This window comes from Theobroma cacao, chromosome 5 (genome assembly GCF_000208745.1).
Source record: "Theobroma cacao cultivar B97-61/B2 chromosome 5, Criollo_cocoa_genome_V2, whole genome shotgun sequence".
Taxonomy (NCBI): domain Eukaryota; kingdom Viridiplantae; phylum Streptophyta; class Magnoliopsida; order Malvales; family Malvaceae; genus Theobroma; species Theobroma cacao.
This window is the reverse complement of record NC_030854.1, coordinates 10,213,205-10,233,110: the sequence shown is the minus strand read 5'-3', so window position 1 is coordinate 10,233,110 and position 19,906 is coordinate 10,213,205. Positions and strand designations below refer to the sequence as shown.

The following is a 19,906-nucleotide window of genomic DNA, read 5'->3' as shown; positions in this document are numbered from 1 at the left end:
TTGTAATATTTCGCAATTTTATTGAGTGGGAGGAGCACATTTTCTCAATTTCATGATCTGCTTTGAATCTTATAATGGTGAAACATTATTCTATGTTCTATACAGTAATGCGATCCTTTTATTAGTAATCCATATACTAGGCATCTTGCTTAATCTCCCTCTCTATCATGCGATGACTTTGGGCCATGATTAGCTTTATAAGGTCCCAATTATAGAGAAGAACGATGAGAATTCCAATTTAACCAAGCACTTCTTTTGGCCTCAGGATGACAAAGCTTTCATCGAGAGAAGTCTTGTGGATAGCGAAAGAGTTCAGGTACTAGCACATGATCTTTAGTCTTGCAAGCGGAGTTAACTAACTTTTGTTGAGGGAGAACTAAAGATGAACAAAAATTAATATGTTAAATTTAATCAACAATCAAAACATTCGTAATAAACAATTTTATATAACATATAAATAAAAAAGATCAAGAAAAGAAAGATTTATTATAAGTTTTTATGAAAGTTGTGTTGGATGATGTTTCATAGATTTAAATTCATCAATAATTAATTTTATATTGAAAAGGTTAATAATATCTTTTTTAATATAAATAAGTAAATTATCTATAAGAAACTCATCACGAAATCTTCTTTTCACAATTTTTATTAGTTTGGTGTCTCAAATGTAGGAGAATAATTTGGACGATTTATATATTTTCTTTTAAAGAATTTGTCAATTATTTTTAACTTATACTTTAATTAATCTTTAAAAAATTTAATGCAGTCAAAATCTAATATTTTTATTTTATTTATGTTTTAAAGTAAAATACTAAATATAAAATTATAATGCATAAATATATAAATACAATATATAAGATTTCACACAATAATTAAATATGTAAATGGTTAAATAATATAAAAAAAATAAAATAAAACTTTATCTCCTCTTAGTTTCACACAATAATGGTGAGTGGCCAATGTCCAAGTTCATAAATTTTTTTTAAAGAATGAAATTTATTTCAATTGTGATTTACATAGAAGAGAGTAAAGTAAAAATAAAAAACAAAAAAGAAAAGAAAGAGAGAGAAAGAGGTGTGAAAAAACTTAATTAAGATTTAGAGTAAAGTTAAGTAGAGTTTGTGAAGTTATTTTATTATTTTTTATTTATATAAATTATTAAATAAAAAAATTATTTGAGAGTATAAAAAATATATAATAAATAAAAATTTACAAAAATTTTGGAGGGGCCACAACTCCATAAATATACTATTTTTCATAATAATTAAATATATATATATATATATATATTAAGTAAAAAGTTTCAAAAATCCCATTAACATATGGCCTTGCCCTTATTCACTTTCCATATCATCGTTACATCAAGTTAATGTTAATATTTGAAAATGATAAATAATATTTTAATTAAAAAGTAATTAGTTAACCGTTAATAATAAAAATCTATTTAATCAAAAATTAAAATATAAGAGTCTCGATTGTACGCAATAGAACAATAAAAATTTACTTGAATTTATATACCAAAAAAACAATTATAATTGAAAACTTGAAATGTTCAATGGCATTATTCAAATGGGAGGAAATTAAATTATTTCCCTTGCAAATATAAAGAAAACTTGCTTGTTTAGGATTAAAGCCTTACAATTCTACAATAATTTTACATAAATACACATCATTAAGATTATCAAGTAGTAAATTATTATAATTGCTTGGTTTTTTTTTTCCATTGTTACCCAATTTAAATTTATTAATCTATTAGTATTAACAGTACAGATGGAATTGTGTCTCTCTCTCTTTCTCACTCTAGAATAATTGAGATATGGTACGCAAAGATATATTGGGCCAGGGACGGCACTGATAACAACACATTGCAAATGTGACAAGTTTGAGATAAATTTAACTGGTTTCATGCTTAGTACGAGTTTACATTTAACGAATTATTTTGTGTTTCATGTTTTGTTGTTTATCGAATTTAGAAGTTTGTTGATGTACAATATGTTAGGAATTTTTTTTGAATGGTCAGAATGTAATAAAATCTCTATTTAAAAAAAAAGGGCGGATTTTTTGCCTTGAAATAAAAAATTTATTAATTTAATTATTCTAAGTTAATTGAAAAAATCTACGAGGGGCCTTTAAAAAAAAAAAATCTACAAGTGGATAAAAAAAAACAAAAGGAAAAACCAAGCCAAACACGGCTTTTTCCTCTCTTATCCACGGATAACCCTATTCCCCATTTTGCCAGGAAGAGGCTCGAAGCAGCCATAACCGCCCAAAGCCAAAGAGGTAACCTACCATCCTTCAACGCAGCGTGCTTTTCTTTTTCAATTTTTACATTTTAATTCTTGTCTCTTCGTACAGATACATTTTAGTTTTTATTATCGTATTTATTTGATTATCGGTCTGCTTATTCTCTCTTCCTTTTCGGTTCATTAAAAACCTTGGAAAGAAAAATCAAGATTACGTTGAAACATTTTCTTTGATTTTCCTGCATTTGCTCGTCAATCAAATAGAGCATTAGAATTACATTCAACTGCGTTGGTAAACCTTTATATTATTCTGTGTTTTGGTGTTGAGAAAGTATAGGAATTCCTGAAATGTGTCAGTTTCTGGGAAAATGATTTTTTTTAAAAAAAAATTTAATTTTATCTGGGTTGTTAGGTGGTTAGATTTCTAATTGATTTTTTTTTTGATAATTTTCTAACTGAGAATAAAATTGTTTATTTTATTTGTTTGCTAATCATCATTTACTTAGCTTTTAAAAAGAAACTTTGATGATCAACCAAGGAATTGGTTCAGTGCCATTCGTTGCTTTTCGATGGGAAGCTACAGTTGTAATTTCATTGTAATGTCATTAGTTTAAATAATGAAATAAAATAAAATAATAAGATATTTCCTAAGGCGGCCTTCGCTGGGGCTTCGGTTGCTGAGAAGTGGTGGTGTAGTGATGATGACAGTGGTGAAGAAGGAGAAGACATGTTATAGTTTGCATAATAATGCTAGTGGTAATAGTTCAATGTGTAAAGAGGATAATGAAGGTTATGAAAATGGTGTGTGCTTTTGTGGATTTGGTAGTGTTGGAAGAGTGCAACTTTTTTTCATGAAACAATAAGAAATCAACGAAATCTAAAATCTTTGTTTTCTTGCTTCCAAGTTGTAACAGAATACTAAATTGTGTTAGCAAATATGTGGCTTCTTTACCCCCCTTAATGGTATATTTTAGAATTCTAAAGAAGGGGGAAGAAGGGGTTTGGGAGGGGAAAGAAGTCTTACAGTGATTTAGATGTTGGGCTTCTCTATCTCATTGATGATTCTCTTGTTTATTGCACCTGTTTGACTAATGCGTCGTGTATTAAATATCTCAAGCATGTTTTGTTGCTACATGCATTCAGTTTCTTATGATTGTTAACTCTTTCAACTTGCAGGCAAGGAAATGGAGGATGATTCTTTGAGTGACACTGACAATGTGAGGGCCAATTGGACGCCACCACAAGATCAGTTTTTTGTTGAGCTTTTGGTGGAGCAAGTGCAAAGGAGGAACAAAACTGATCATGCATTTAAACAACTGGCGTGGGTGGATATGATAACACAATTTAATTCCAAGTTTGGTTTTAAATATGATATTGATGTTCTGAAAAACCGATTCAAACGAATGAGGAAGCAATATAATGAGATGAAGATTCTTCTGGATCAAAGTGGATTTAAGTGGGATGAAGAAGTGCAGATGGTAAAAGCTGATAACAATAAATGGGATGAGTATCTCAAGGTACAAACTTTTACTTGAATCTTTCAAACAACATATGGAACTAAAATTGCTATTAGCTTCCTGCATTAAAACTTACAGGCCCACCCAGATATGCAATCATACAGAACAAAAGTTGTGCCATATTACACAGAGTTGTGCGTGATATGTGGGCATATAGTTGCTGATGGAAGATACAGTCTTTCATGTTTCGATGTAGACTTTGAGAATGAAGGTGGGTATTGTGATATGATAGCTGACTATTGCTGTATGTTTTCTACTTAACTAATAACTAGAATAGATATTGATTTTGAATATTATTTTTCGACCATTCTAGAGAAAGGAGCAGATGATAAAACTCCCAGCAGTTGTGATCGCTCAAAAATTGACTGGACACCAACAATGGACCAATACTTCCTTGAGGTCATGCTGGATCAGGTGCATAAAGGGAATAAAGTTGGCTGTACCTTGAAGAAAAAGGCATGGGTGAGCATGATCACATTGTTTAATGCAAAATTTGGATTGCAGCATAGTAGAGCTGTCTTGAAAAATCGTTATAAGATCTTGAGGAGCCAGTATGCTAGTATAAAAACTCTGCTTGCTGAAAAAGGGTTTCACTGGGATGAAACCCAAAAAATGGTGATAGCTGATGATCGTGTCTGGAATAAATATGTTAAGGTACAAAATGCATTTCATTGACACAACATGTCCTTTCGGTTAAATATATTGGACAAGAAGGAGCTTACTAGTTATAAATGCAGGAGCATCCTGAATTTAGAAGATTCAAAAACAAATCAATGCCATGTTATGATGATATGTGCATCATATGCTGCAATGAATCTACTTCTGCAGAAACTAGAATTCTGCAATGCAATATGAGTAGCGAGAATGGGACCCCTGGGAAGGATATCGGTGGAAGATCAGAGCCAACTATTAACATCAAGGTGGCTAAAAAGGTGCATGATAAAGTCCCAGCTCCAATTGTTGGTAGTAAATTACAGGAACAACAAAACAAGCACCAATCTCAGATGCCAAGAACTTCACATCAACCTAAAAGGTCCAGAAGTGAAGAAGATGGTATGGCCAATGCAGTACGAGAGATGGCGTTTGTGGTTACCTCGATAAAAAGGAAGAAAGAGAATGAGAATGCACCAACAAGGAGAGTAATTGAGGAACTCCAGGCCATACCAGGCATTGATGATGATTTGTTACTAGACGCATGTGACTTTTTGGAGGATGATAGAAGGGCAAGGATGTTCCTAGCGTTAGACGCCTCCCTAAGAAAGAAGTGGTTGATGAGAAAGCTTCGTCCACAGTAACGAAATGGTAACATTTATTGATGAAGGTGTAGGACTTATGTATTCTTTTACTCAGCAAAGAGTTGAGTATATAAGTTTATCAACCCCCTAATTGGGTGGCTGAACTTGTGGGGATCATACTAGTTTAAGCAACCAGCACGTGTCAGATAAGGATCTTGCATTTTAAGCTCTGTTTGATGGTTTAATCATCTAGATGGAGTAGCTACTAATAGTTTGAATACATTGTGCCCACTTACCTTAATCTTATGATATTGTTTTGGGCTTGATATGAATATAACCATTTATTGAAATTCTAAGGTTTTGATTTCTTCTTCTTCCAATTCATTTTTGAGCCAGTAGATACATGTACTACTTAAAAGGGTTTTTTAAGTTTTTTGAAAATGTCTTTTATTTTTCACTTTTTAATTCTTAGCAAGATTTGGGCATCAAGTCACTCTCTAGGGATAGTTTTAGAGACGCCAATGGTAAGCTACCTATTATTTTTCAGATATCATAATCTCAATCTTATTATTTGATAGAGTAAACAACTTTTGAATTGCTTCTCGAATTTGTATTTGAATATTTTAGACAATATATTTCAAATATTTATACTCATTAAATACTTAATTAAAATAAATTTAAATTTAAATTTTATGTATATTATGAATGAAAATTGATCAATAAATTAAAATTAGTTTAAAAAAATATAAATTAAAATTTCAAACAACAATTAATGAATTATAATAAGTGTTACATTAATTGGAAGAAATTTATAAAAAATTAGATAAAACTAAAAATTAATATTAAAAATGTTATGAAATAAATCTTAAAACGACAACTATAAGAAAAATATAAGAGAAAATATTTAGAAGGAAAGAAAGTATCTAGAGGGAGTAAGAAGATCTTATTCAAGTATGTATTTACAAATAAAGTGAAATGGTCTATTTATAAGCTAATAACCCGTTATCTAGATTGAATTTACAAGATGAAGATAACACTTAGGGATTAGATGAATTAAATCTTAATCCAATCTAATTTACATCAAATTTAGATATAGATAACATAAATGGATATTTACAAAAATATGCATAACACTCCCCCTTGAATATCTATTGTATTAAGAATATGCCTCGTTAAAATCTTATGGAAAAAAATTCGAGTGAAGGAAAAATAGTACATAATTCTTTTCAAAAATACGCTTATGAAATACTAATTAACCTTATCAAGAAAAACCCAATGAGAAAAACCTTGATGAAGGAAAAGAGTACAGTGTTTATTTTACTCCCCCTAATAACTACATTATAGAGATATTTAAAATGATACATTTCAACTTTTCAAATGTTGCAATAGGAAGGGCTTTAGTGAACAAATTTGCTAGATTGTCACTTGGCTGAATTTGTTGAACACTTATTTCACCATTTTCTTGGAGATCATGAAGAAGAATTTTGGTGAACTATGTGTTTTGTTCTATCACATTTAATATATCTTTCCTTAACTGTGCTATGCAAGTAGTATTATCCTCATATAACGTTGTTGGAATTTCCTTCTTGGTCGACATGCCACACATTTCTCGAATATGTTAAGTTATAAATCTTAACCAGATACATTCATGACTTGCTCATGAGTTGCTAAAATTTCTGCATGGTTAGAAGAAGTAGCAACTATAGTTTGTTTTATAAAATGCCATGAAATAGCCACACCTCCATATGTGAACAAATAACCTATCTGGGATTGAGCTTTGTGTGGATCTGATAAATATCTTGCATCTACATAACCAATTAAATATGATTTTAATGCATTTGAATAATATAAGCCCATATCCATTGTTTTTCGAAAATATCGAAATATATGTTTAATTCCATTCCAATGTTTTCAAGTTGGAGAAGAACTATATCTTGTTAATAAATTCACAGCAAATGATATATCAGGCCATGTATTGTTAGCAAGATACATTAATGCTCCAATTGCACTAAGATATGGCACTTCAGGACCAAGAAGTTCTTCATTATCCTCAAGGTTAGAAAATGTATTTTTCCACATCTAATGATCTTACAACCATTGGTGAACTCAATAGATGTGCTTTGTTTATATAAAATCGTTTTAGCATTTTCGCTATATAATTAGATTGATGGGTAAAAATTTCATTTGTCAAGTGTTCAATTTGAATACCCAAACAAAACTTTGTTTTTCTAAGGCCTTTCATCTCAAATTCTTTCTTTAAGTAATTCATGGTTTTTAATAACTCTTCAAGAGTTCCAATAATGTTCAAGTCATCAATATAAACAGCAATTATCACAAATTCATATTCGAATCTTTTTATAAAAATACATAGGCATACAGGATAATTTTTATAGCCTTTTTTTGACAAATATTCACTAAGGCGATTATACCACATGCATCCGGATTGATTTAATATGTATAAAGATTTATTTAATTTGATCGAATAAATCTTCTGGGATTTCAAATTTTGTGTTTTAGGCAACCTAAATCCTTCAAGGATTTTTATATAGATATTGATATCAAATGAGCCTATAAATAGACTGTAGCTACACTTATTAAACACATTTTAATTTTCTCATTTATTGCTAAACTAGTTAATATAGAATTATAATTATAGCCACCACAGAGAATATCTCTTCATCTTCAATACTAGATCTTTAGAGAAAATCATGTGCGACTAGCCGTGTTTTATATCTCATAATCTCATTTTTCTCATTTTGTATTTGCACAAATACTCATGTATATATCTCACTGGTTTTACACCATTTGGTGTATGGATTACAGGTCCAAAAACTTCACATTTTGCAATTAAATACATTTCCTCCTTAATTGCGTCTTTCCACATTGGCCAATCATTTCTATATTTACATTCTTCAATAGATGTAGGTTCAAGATCCTCGTTTTTCTTTCATAATACTGGGCTCTATATTATATACACAATATCGTCGATGTTTATTTACTAGTTCTATCTTTTCTCATCATGACATAATTGATTGAGATCTCTTTATTTTAATTGATTTCAGGTACATGAATTTCTTCTAGAATGTTTATCAATTATGTCAGGGTTCTCTTCTAGAGTTTCTACTTCCTCTTTCTAACCATCTTAAATATTTGCTTCTTTTCTTTTTCGATGATTTTATCTTTGGAACCGATTAGTTTTCACGCTTCTGGGGTGCCTTGTCCTACAGGGACATCAATGCTAATAAGAGCATTTGCAGCTGGTATATAAGATTTAGTTATTCCCTTTAGGTCAATAAATACGTCTAGTAATTGATTTACTATATTTTGCAAAATAATTATCTTTTGAACTTCAAGTTTATATTGATTTGTACGATGATCAAAACTAGATAATGATAATTCATTCTAAGAAATTTTCTTTTGCAGCTGCTTATTTTTCTCCCCCTAATGTTGGAAAAATTGTTTCATCAATATGACAATTGACAAATTTTGTCATGAATAAATCTCATATTGATAATTCTAAATATTTAATTACAAATGGAGATTTGTATCCAACATATATTCATAACCTCTTTTGAGGACCCATCTTTGTGCATTGTTGTGGAACAATTGAAACATATATCGCACATCCAAATATTCTTAAATGGGAAATATTTGGTCATGACCATAAACCAATTATATAAGGAGAATTTATAATAACTCATTTAGCTTGATGCATACAAATGCTACTACATCCAAAATGGCATGCCCCCAAGTAGACATTGGGAGTTTGAATTTCATAAGTAATAGCTTTGCAATCAGTTGGAAGTGTTTAATAAATAATTATGCTATACCATTTTGTACATAAGTATAAGTAACAAGCTGTTCAATAATTATTCAAACTAATATGCAATATTAAAGGCCTAAGATGTAAATCCATCAGCATTGTCCAGATAAATAATCTTGATTATAGAACTAGGAAAATGTGTTTACAAACTAATGGTTGCAAATGCCAAATTGCAAGCTGATAATAAGCACACATGTGACCATCAAGTCGATACATCGATTAAAACCGTAAAATATCTAAATTGTTCACATGGTGGATGTATGAATTCACACATAACCTTGAATATTATTCAAAAACGTAGGAAATTCAGTCCCAACTTTAACTGGTGATAACTTTATAATTTACTTGCCTTTAAAGCAAGTAGTATATAAAATTCATTTGGTTGAAAAATCTTCTGGTTTTTCAATGAATGATCATATAAATTTTCAATCATTTTTTTGCATCATTATTGATCGGAATGGTCCAACCGGTCATGCCAAATATTAAAATCATTAGTAAATTTCTAGTTTATTATGAGTTTCAATTATTCTAATATTTGTATAGTTTAATTCTGAGAATAGGGCGAGTAATTTTCTTTTCAATACACATTTTCTACTTGAGATAATACATGTAATATAGAGATATTAAGTGTCTCTTTCATTCATTGTCTCAATATGATATCTGTTCAAACAAATATCTTTAAAACTTAATAACTTCTTGGAGACTTACTAGAAAATAATACATCTTCTATTACTTTATTCCTCAAGGTATTAAAATATTAGCTCTTCTAGAGCCTCTAATTTTGTACTATCAGATATTGAACTAACATTGATTTTTTTTTGTCAAGTAGAAAAAATATTTATTGTCTTTAAATATAGTGTGTGTTGTAGCAATATCTACTAGATATATGTTTACATTATTGATCTTAGATCCAACAAGATTAATAGTTATATTTTCTTCAATAATATAAAATATATACAATAAGAAACTTCCAAGTTAACATAAAAGAATTTTAAATATAGAATTAAAACACATAATAAGAACATATCATTTAAATATAATGAAAACATATTTAAGCATCTTCATAATATAGTTATACTAAATATACCAATTACTATTAAGTTTATTTTTGGATATTTCTATTACCAATTGAATGATCAATTCCTTTTTTAGGACAAGAAAATTAATAATGGATATTTTTATTACCAATCATGTAATCAATTCCTCTTTTAGGGTGGGCAAATATCTTGATATGCTATATCAACTTGGCCATGATTAAAATTATCACAAGATGCTTTAATTTTCAGTGATGCTTGATAAAATTTAAAACGTACAACAGGTACGTGACCAATGATCTTTCATGCCACATCAACAACAATACATTTTCTATATTTCTTTTATTCTTTTCATTATTTATCCACTTTTGGTGGGTTAGTGAGTTAAGGTATCCATCTACTTTTGGTGCGTTGAAAGTATTCATTTACTTGTGATAGGTTACAAGTATACATTCACTTTTGGTGAGTGATCCACATATGATGAGTTATTCACTTCTGGTGGATTATTCATTTTTTAGTAGGTTATGGCATTGATCCATTTCTGGTGGTAAATTATCTATCCACTTCTAGTGGCAAAATTATCCTTAGATTTAGATGGTAAAATTATCCATCTATTTCTGGTGGTAAAATTATTCTTAGATTCTGATGGTAAAATTATTATCCATTACTAGTGGTAAAATTATAATTAGAATTAAAATAGTGATAATGTAAATTATTATAACGACATCTTCCATATCCATGATCATAATTATTAAATGATGTGGCATTCACTTCAGGGAATAGATAGATTCATGATCATGATCATAATTATTAAATGATGTCGCATTCACTTCAAGGAATGGACAAATTTATAATTTTTTTATTAGTAGCTCGTTTGTCACATTCACTTCAGGAAATAAACATTCATAATTTTTATTTGTAGCTTGTTTGTCACATTCACTTCAGGGAATGGATATTCATGGTTTTTCATTAGTAGTTATATAATAGCAAATTCACTTTCCAATCAAGGGACAAAATATATACTACATGATAGTAAAATTCATATTAAGGTTGATTTTTAGGGATTGAAAATACTAAAGAGATATCAAGTCACTTACTTGATTTTTTAAAACCAGAAATCAAAACACAATCATTGAAATCCTTTTGAAGCTTGAAGATGATGAAAACATAATAATTCTAAAACTTGAGAAATCAGAGAATCGTGCTGATAATGTGTTATAAAATAAATCTTAAAACAACAACTATAAGAGAAATATAAGAGAAAGTATTTAGAGAAAAATAAAGTATCCAGAGGGAGTAAGAAGATCTTATTCAAGTATATATATACTAATGAAGTGAAATGGTCTATTTATAAGCTAATAACCCCTTATCTAGATTAATTTACAAGATGAAGATAAAACTTAGAGATTAGATGGACTAAATCTTAATCTAATCTAATTTACATCAAATTTAGATATAGATAATATAAATAGATATTCACAAAAATATTCATAACAAAAAATTATTATTTACAATAGAATTTAGATAATGAGTATTTTAAAATTATTATTTGAACCTGTGATAAGTAATAGTTTTATCACTCAAATTCTATTCAAACTCGCACTCGAGCATTTGATTCATTAGTTGGTGTATAATCCTTTTGTCTAAAGAGCAGAGTTCGAATCCCTTTCCCCTAATTATATAAAAAAAAAATTCTATTCAAACTCAATTATAAAATACTTTACAACCTTAATTGGTTTCACTTTATTATGTTAAAATTTTATTTTCTTTTTCATATAAAAATTTGTTTTCTTTTATATAAAAGTCAAAATAAAAAAAGATTATTTTACACTCATAATTCAGCCCCTCCTCAACAAAATCACCATAATTAATTTTCAGCCCCTCCTCAACAAAATCACCATAATTAATTTTCTTATTATCATGCTCTCTCACCTTTTTATTTGGGTTCTTTTTTGAAATGGGCCTTATGCATAACGTGTTTTTGATAATAGACCTCCTTATAATTTTAACTGTTTTTAACCAAGAGAATTAAAATTTAGACAAAATTACCCTTAATATTTGGCTCCGCGTCTTAACTTGAAACCTATTAACAAGTCAAGTATGTTTAGATTTGCACCTCAAACTGACTCATATTTTTTTAGCTTTCCTCACCAAACTATTCATCTTTGGAGTATTCTTTATCAGAAAGAAAAACATTTAAGCATTTTGAGCATTTTGGAGTAGTTTTTGATATACGAAAAAAACCTGTGAGCGTTTTGAGCATTTTTAAGCATTTTAAAGTGATTTTTGATATATGAAGAAAAACTTTTGAACATTTTGAGCATTCATATTCGTTAATTATATTGTTAAATGGAATATGGTGTATCGTTTGAAGTTGTTGATCTTGTTGAATGGAATTCAATAGTTTTGATGATTTTTGAGAATTACGTGACTAGTTTTTAGGCATTACGTGACTAACTTTGGATATTGCGTGACTGACTTTGGATATTACGTGATTGACTTTGAAAATTGCGTGACTAATTTTTGATAAGACATTACGTGACTAGTTTTTGATAAGGTATTGCGTGACTAATTTTTGATAAGGCATTGCGTGACTAGTTTTTGATAAGGCATTGCGTGACTAGTTGATAGACATTGCGTGACTAGTTTCTGATAAGGCATTGCATAACTAGTTTCTGATAAGGCATTGCGTGACTTGTTAGTAAGACATTGTGTGACTTAGGCATTGCTTAAAAATCAGTCACGCAATGTCTAAAAACTAGTCACGTAATACCTAAAACTAATTACGTAATGCTTAAAAACTAGTAATGTAATACTTAAAACCAATCACGTAATACCTAAAAACTGTCACATAGTGATTAAGTCACGTAATACCTAAAAACTAGTAAACTCAATTTTGGGTTCTATGAATAAACCAATAAACTTAAGAACCTAAAACACATATTTTTTTTTGCTAAGTCATGAAATTATGCATTTCATAAAAGATAGGTTACAAAACTCCATAACCCTCCAAAGCAAGAGAAAATATATCCCTATCGGGAGGCCTTGCTCACTCCTCTTATACAAAAACAAAATATACCCTATTTACAAAATATTCTATGAACAATTTCAACTCAAAATCTCATAAAAAAAATCAAAATCCCTAACAAACATGCTTAACAATCATCCCAATCCCAGATAAAATAAAATCGTGAACCACCATAAAACCCATTAAACATGCTTTAGTTGTTCTTTCTCTTTGAGCAAAATTACTGTCTGCAAAGAGCAAAATCGCTATTCATCGCCCTTAAGAACCTCAAGATCCACCATCTAAAAAAAATAAAATAAAATAAGAAAGAGCTTGATGTCATATCTGCGAATTGGATGGCAAGATAGACATATTTGAGCAAAGAAAGAAATCAAGATTTAATTTTAAAATTTTTATCTGGATGGCAGGAGAGAAAAAATTGAAATTATTTTAATTTATTTGAAATTATTTAAAAAGTATTATTATCAAGTCATACCAAAATTTGATAAAAAATAATTAAAATTATAAAAAATAATATTTTTCAATTAAACTTATAAAAAAATTTATTTCTCACCATTTTTTCTTTTTATTTATAAGCCTTATGGTTTTAAGGACGCTATTGAGAATAAAAAACCTTTTCAATTTTCTTTTGTTTTAATTAGTATCGGAACCCGAAAAAGGGTCTTTTTAGGCTTTCATTGCTGGTCGAGTCCAGGCCATTTTTCTTTGGAAGCCGACTCCCCACTTTCACCACTAACGATCTCCCTCTTCTCAGCTTTTTATGATCATCAACCAGTAAGTTAACAAACTCTCCAAGTTTCAACTTTTACTCCGTTTTTTCTTCCTGGGATTTTCAAGTTTTTCAATTTCTTTTTCTGTTTAATTTGATCTTCATAAATTTAGTTGGGTTCCTATTTATTCCCATTATTATTATTATTATTATTTCTATTTTGTCTTTTGGCTTCTGGGCTCTTGCCATTGTAACTTTGGGTTGTTTCTTTCCTCTTACCTGTTTGAGAAAAGTCCTTAGGGAGAGAATCTTTTCCAAAAGATGGTGGGGTGGCAGAGACATTTGCAATGTGTACTTCGCCAAGTTGGGAGAAGACTGGAACATAACTATACTTTGTCTGCCAACTATTCATCTTCTTCTCGCTTGAGCTCCTCTTTTTTAACTGGTTAGTTTTTTTTTTTGGGTGAAGTTGAAGTTAAATTTGGAGTAGTTATTGAGATATAAAACAGGGGTAATTTTTTGTTTTATGTAAAAAAGATTGAATTTTAAGTGACTTAACTGTTAATACTTCATTTATTTATCTTCTTTCTATGCCTAAAGATCTCGTCTTCTACTTGATTAATATTTGTATAAATTTTATGTAATGTTTAAGTTAAATTTGGAGCAATGAATCAGAAAGAAAACATGGGTTTATATTTATTCTTTGTATAATAAAGCTAAATTTCAAGTGACTTCACTGTTAATTCTTAAATTTATGTTTTTTTCGTCCTTTTTGTGAGTAGGGACTTGAATTTGAGTATTAAAGGGTTTGAAATACTTATGCAGGTGAATTGCCTAGTATTCAGAGATTGTGGAGATCACCTTCTGCTAGCATTTCAACACCTTTTTATCAGTATTTCCAACAGTTGGTAATGCCAACTTGTTCTTTCCAATTTGATATGATGGTTTCAGTGAATTTGATGTTTTCGGCTGTTTGAGGTCTATTTTAATAAAATCATTCTTATAATTCAAAAAGAAGCTGTGAATCTTGTGATGTGCGAGTTACAAAAAAACTAGACATGTTCCTAATGTAGTGTGTTATGAAATCTGAAGTAGATTTTGTGACATTTCATGTATGTTAATGCAGATTTTCGGGATGCCTTGTTTTGTATAGCAATGAAAAAAAATACATACAGGTAGGAGAGGATCTAATATAGTATGTTGGAAAGCAATAATACGTTCTTATGCTTTCCTGCTTTTTGATGATGTAGTTAGTTGGAAAGCAATAATACGTTCATATGCTTTCCTGCTTTTTGATGATGTAGTTAGTTGGAAAGCAATAATACGTTCATATGCTTTCCTGCTTTTTGATGATGTAGTTAGTTATTCTTTCGGTGCGTGTGTTCTTGTGTTGGAAATGTTGTATTTCATGGATCTTGATTTGCTTTTTCAGCATTATATTGATTGCCAATGGCACCTGATCTAGAAACGATCAGATTTCCTTATCTGTTTGTTGGTGTAAAATTTTTCTTCATTGGACAATTCCCATTGTTTTAAGTGGTCTCGCATATGTTGAAGATCAATAGGATGCTCGTAACTGATGAAAAACAAGTTTTCAACAATGTGACAAGAGGTCCATAAATGTATTATCTACAATGTTTGTGTTGCATGGTATGTTGTATTCCTGCTGGCGGAATCATATTAAAGTTATTTGGGCAATACTTTGGAGTGTAGATCATTAACTGATCTGAGCCAAAGGAGTTTGTTATGTTTTTCCTTAAATTCTTTTTATTTTCTGTTTTCTTTCCTTGCATAACTTCTCTTATGTTTTATGTGCATAGGGAATTTCAACTTCAAGGAAGTTACTAGCAGGTTCATCTGAAGAGACACCCATTTCTTCACCATTAACTCCTGTTTTGGCAATAAATAGTGGAAAGACTGAAGAGAAGAAAGTTGTTCCTAATCGCTTAAAAGTTCAAGCAGTGTTAAAGAACATAAAACAGGTATATTTCCTAAACAATTATAACAAAATTCTAATTTTAAACTGTTTATATAGTTCCAAAATCAGCTGCGTTTGCCTCAATATCTACATGAGTTAACTGGCCATGCTTTTGCTGCATTTAAGGTAGTTCCCAATAATAAAGCTGGTGAAAATTTCAGTCTTAAATCAATTGATCCTACTTGCAACTTCTCAAAGGAGAAAAATAATGGTTTGAATTGGAGCAGGATTAACAAAAAGGAAAAAGAAAAACATCTGTAAAATGGGCCCTTAACTGCCTTTATGATGCTGCATTACCATTGTTTCTGGTGTTGCTTATCTAATTCAATTAACTTATTGCTTACTTGCTTGTTTTAGAGTCCTAAGAAGGTCAACTTGGTTGCTGCATTAGTTCGTGGTATGCGTGTTGAGGATGCATTGTTGCAGTTGCAAGTGACAGTAAAGCGTGCTGCTAAAACTGTCTATCAGGTGATTGAACCATTCTGGCCTATTAATGAACTATAGTTCTTTTTAATGTAGTTGTGTAGTTTCTGGCGTAAAAGAAACTAGCCAAAACTCATCTCTATGTGTCATAAAAGGAAACTTAGAAAAAGGGAAAGGAAAAGAAACATATAGTTGTAACCACTATACTATTTAGAAAGCATTGATGGAGAAGTGATTTCTTGTACCTCAACGAAGAGCAGGTGTATGGGTGTGTACTTGTGTTTTTTGCGCTCTCTTTACTTATTTTTTGATCTTCATTGTTGTTCAGAAGGAAGATACTTTTGTATCGTCAGCAAAAAATAGAGTTCTAACATTTTAGATTAAAACCTATGCCATGCAGGTTATACACTCTGCTCGAGCAAATGCTACCCATAATCATGGACTGGATCCAGACCGTCTGCTAGTTGGTAAGTGGTGCAAATGAACTTGCGTATATCACTTGGTAGTATTTGTGCTTGTATTTATTTTGCATTTTTTATTTTTATAAACAGCGGAGGCATTTATCGGAAAGGGATTTTATAAGAAGAGAATTTCCTACCATGCTAAAGGGAAATGTGGAATTAAAGAGAGACCAGAGTGCCGACTAACAGTTGTAGTGAGGGAGATGACCCCTGAAGAGGAGGCCGAGATAGCCAGGCTGAGAGTAAGCAAGTTTCGCAAGCTTACTAAGCGGGAAAGGCGACTTGTACCCCATAAGCTTATTGAAACCACTCCTATTTGGAACCGCAAAGGCAAAGGCAAAGGCAGCAGCCAGGAACCAAGTGGCATGGCTGCATGAGATGTCTCTCTCCCCTGCATGTGTTCTGCATTTTAGTGATAACATTTGAAGTGCTGAAAAGATTGTAGTTTAGCCTTGTAGAAAAAGTGAAGCTCTAGAGGCATGAGAAATTTTGTATTAGTCCCAGGTGGTGTTGAAATATAGTTTTAAATGGCTGGATATTGTTTTAGAATTGTAGAATTTCATAATTTTCGTTTTTTTAAAATCCTTTTTGGACAGCAATGTTGGATTTTCATCAAAAACAGAAGAGGGGATGTCTGAAGAATAAAATTTTGAACTAAGGTGCCTTGTTACTCGTATATTGTTTGCCCCTTCTCTCCCTACTAGCAGCTTCTTTGTTGCTTAATTTGTATACAGGCACAATATGCCCGATGGCACATTGGAAAATATAATGAAAATCATTTTAGAATTATGAAACTTTATTTTTTTAAAATTCTCAAAATTTTAATTTATTTATATTACCGATGTGATACTATTTGATTCACGGCTAATGTTTTTTAGAATTCTTAGGCTGACAGAAATTGAAAATCATCGATCAATTAATGCCAATTGCAGTAGAACCAGCAGAAATACACAACTACCCTGGCTCACTTGTCACTTTCTTCCCCTCCCTGCAGAAACCAAAGAACATAAAAGGAGGTGGCAGATCCAACCGAGACCCATGATGCCTTATACATTCATATATTTGGTAAAGGTCAATTTGGAGCATCAATACTTCTGTATCTGACAATCTCAACTCCAAGGTAGTCAAGAGGACCATGAACAGCAACATGAGGCTTCCCCACTTTCACACGAATAGCAGATATCTGAGGATGCTTCCTCAAGGTTGCTGATGCAATTAATTGAGCCACTGACTCGAGAAGATCCTGAGATTTCCCTTCCACAACTTCCTTTACTATGCTGTAAGTCAGCAAATTCAAATTATCAAAAGATAATTTGTTAAAAATAAAGGCATAGACATTCATAGGAACTGCTAAGGACTTCATAATATAATTCCTTATGCAAGTTTTAAATTAATTAGCATTGGTCTTTTACATAGCAAGTAAAAGTTGACCAGTTACAATTATCAAATTCAGGCTAATTGAAGATATTACAGTTAGGAGGAACATGGTTTCTCCATAGTGTAAACTTGAAGACAATTACATGCAGGGATACAGAACTTCGTAACAATTCATAAGCAGCCAAAAAGATTTATGCAATTTTTTATAAACATGTTAGATGAAGATGTTAAGCTGTTACTCACCGGTAAATATCAGTGTAACTAACAGTATCTGACAAGAGGTCTGATTTACCAGCCATCCTAAGATCCATCCAGGCATCTACATCTACCAAGAACTTCTGACCCAGGCTTTTTTCTTCAGGCTTGACCCCATGGAAACCATGAAATTTCAAGCCCCTCAATATGAGTTTGTCTCCCATTGGTATTCCAACATCTTCTGTCATTGCTCCTGTTATATAACATTTTTATTAGCTATATGCTTCATGGATTGAAAGATAACAAGCAACCAAAACGTGGAATAAAATATCATATTGGTTCCTAGATTAGGCAACAATTTCAGTTCTCCCCCTTCCAACCCCGCCACAGATAACACTGGACATCGCTATATATGCTTCAAGAAATCTCTAGCATCTCACAATCAATGTGCCACAAGGGAAGAGAATCACAGCATTGTATATTAAAGATATACTCCTACGCTGGAAGGAGTTTGATCATGCATCTCTGGATGCATTTGAATGCAACCAAGAATCCCAATTTCCAACATATCCTGCTCATATACTAGGACGGAAAAGAAAAGAAAATAAATATGATTCAAGCTATGCCTTCATTTCTGGTTGAGCAGCAAATACCTTATAGTCACTCCTTCCTTCCCCTGATAAAAACGTTCCAAGGGAAGAGAATTTTGCTGCGGACTGATAAGCTAAACACAATCTGAGCTAACATTAAAGGCTATACATATTGCATACCCCACCAATAGGAATTGGTAGCATTTTAGTAGCTGACTCCTTAGGCGTGTTGATTCTTTTTCCAGTGTTAAATCCCTCCTTTGCACCCCCAAAATAAAGAATCTTTAATGCCTAAATCATCCCTAACAACCAAATAGTATGTTATGAAAAACAATGAAAAAGAAAAGAGTATGATCATCCCTCAAAGTATACTAACAAAGCACAAATCTTTGGATTAATTCAGCAAAATTTCCTCAAAACCCAACTAGAAACAGAGTAAAAAGCTAAACCCCATTTATATACAACTCACTATAGCTAAATTTCTAAAGACCCAACACTTCTTTACATGCAAACACACACTATTTAACATCAAAAAGGATAATTTGCATCAAATAAAACAGCAGTAAATCAGTAAAAGAAAAACCCAAAAAGTTGAAGTAGACTTTTATTTTACCGCAACTGGGTGCAGCCATTACAATGTAACTGTTTCCAGAAGGTGAGGGTCTTGTCTGCAGAAGGAAGAGTGGATTTTTATTTGAGGAAACTGAACAAAAGGAGAATTGCCGAGACACCGAACAAAGAGCGACCGCAGAACAGAAATGGGCTCATTGATTGATTTATTATTATTATTTTAAAATATTTTTATACATTTAATTTTTGTTGGATCTTCCAGCCCAATCAGTAGGCTCCGTTGGGCTTTCTTTTACATTTGTTGGCTTTCGTTTTGTTTATATTTTATTATTTTGATATAAATTTAAAAATAATAAATTAATAGTATACAAAATAAGTGAAGGGAACAAGAGAATTGTATTTTTTTTTTATTAGAGGAGAACTAAATCCAATTTAAAGTAAACATTATATTTTTGAATCCGGTTTGATTTTCCTAAAAGGTTTTTTAACCTATTTAAAAAAATTTAAATAACTTTTTATTTTTTGATTACGTTTAATTAAATCTTTATATTTTTATGTTAAGTTAAATAAAATCTTATAACTAATGGTTGATTGACTATTGTTAGTTAAAACAACACTTGTTATTTTATGTCACATTGTGGTGGCGTAACAAATTGATATGCTATAATAACTGTTGTCTTTTTCAAATATCATTTGTTATATTATATCACATTGTATTGATATGTC

General features: G+C 30.8%; 3 protein-coding genes across 3 annotated transcripts; 2 read left to right on the top strand and 1 right to left on the bottom strand.

Moving 5' to 3' along the window:
• Nucleotides 2,170–5,376, top strand: LOC18598445 (uncharacterized protein At2g29880). The gene is made up of 5 exons (XM_018122473.1): nt 2,170–2,277; nt 3,417–3,757; nt 3,836–3,968; nt 4,071–4,411; nt 4,495–5,376. Exons 2-5 carry the CDS (start codon nt 3,425–3,427, stop codon nt 5,050–5,052), a joined length of 1,365 nt encoding a protein of 454 aa, XP_017977962.1. The 5' UTR covers nt 2,170–2,277; nt 3,417–3,424; the 3' UTR covers nt 5,053–5,376.
• LOC18598444 (50S ribosomal protein L22) lies at nt 13,502–17,124 on the top strand. Its single transcript, XM_007027965.2, has 7 exons — nt 13,502–13,651; nt 13,880–14,031; nt 14,412–14,494; nt 15,407–15,568; nt 15,922–16,032; nt 16,388–16,454; nt 16,539–17,124. The coding sequence occupies exons 2-7, from the start codon at nt 13,908–13,910 to the stop codon at nt 16,823–16,825; spliced, it is 834 nt and encodes a 277-aa protein (XP_007028027.2). The 5' UTR covers nt 13,502–13,651; nt 13,880–13,907; the 3' UTR covers nt 16,826–17,124.
• LOC18598443 (dihydroneopterin aldolase 2) lies at nt 17,338–19,380 on the bottom strand. Its single transcript, XM_007027963.2, has 3 exons — nt 19,224–19,380; nt 18,069–18,273; nt 17,338–17,725 (listed from the first exon to the last, which is right to left on the bottom strand). The coding sequence occupies exons 1-3, from the start codon at nt 19,240–19,242 to the stop codon at nt 17,521–17,523; spliced, it is 429 nt and encodes a 142-aa protein (XP_007028025.2). The 5' UTR covers nt 19,243–19,380; the 3' UTR covers nt 17,338–17,520.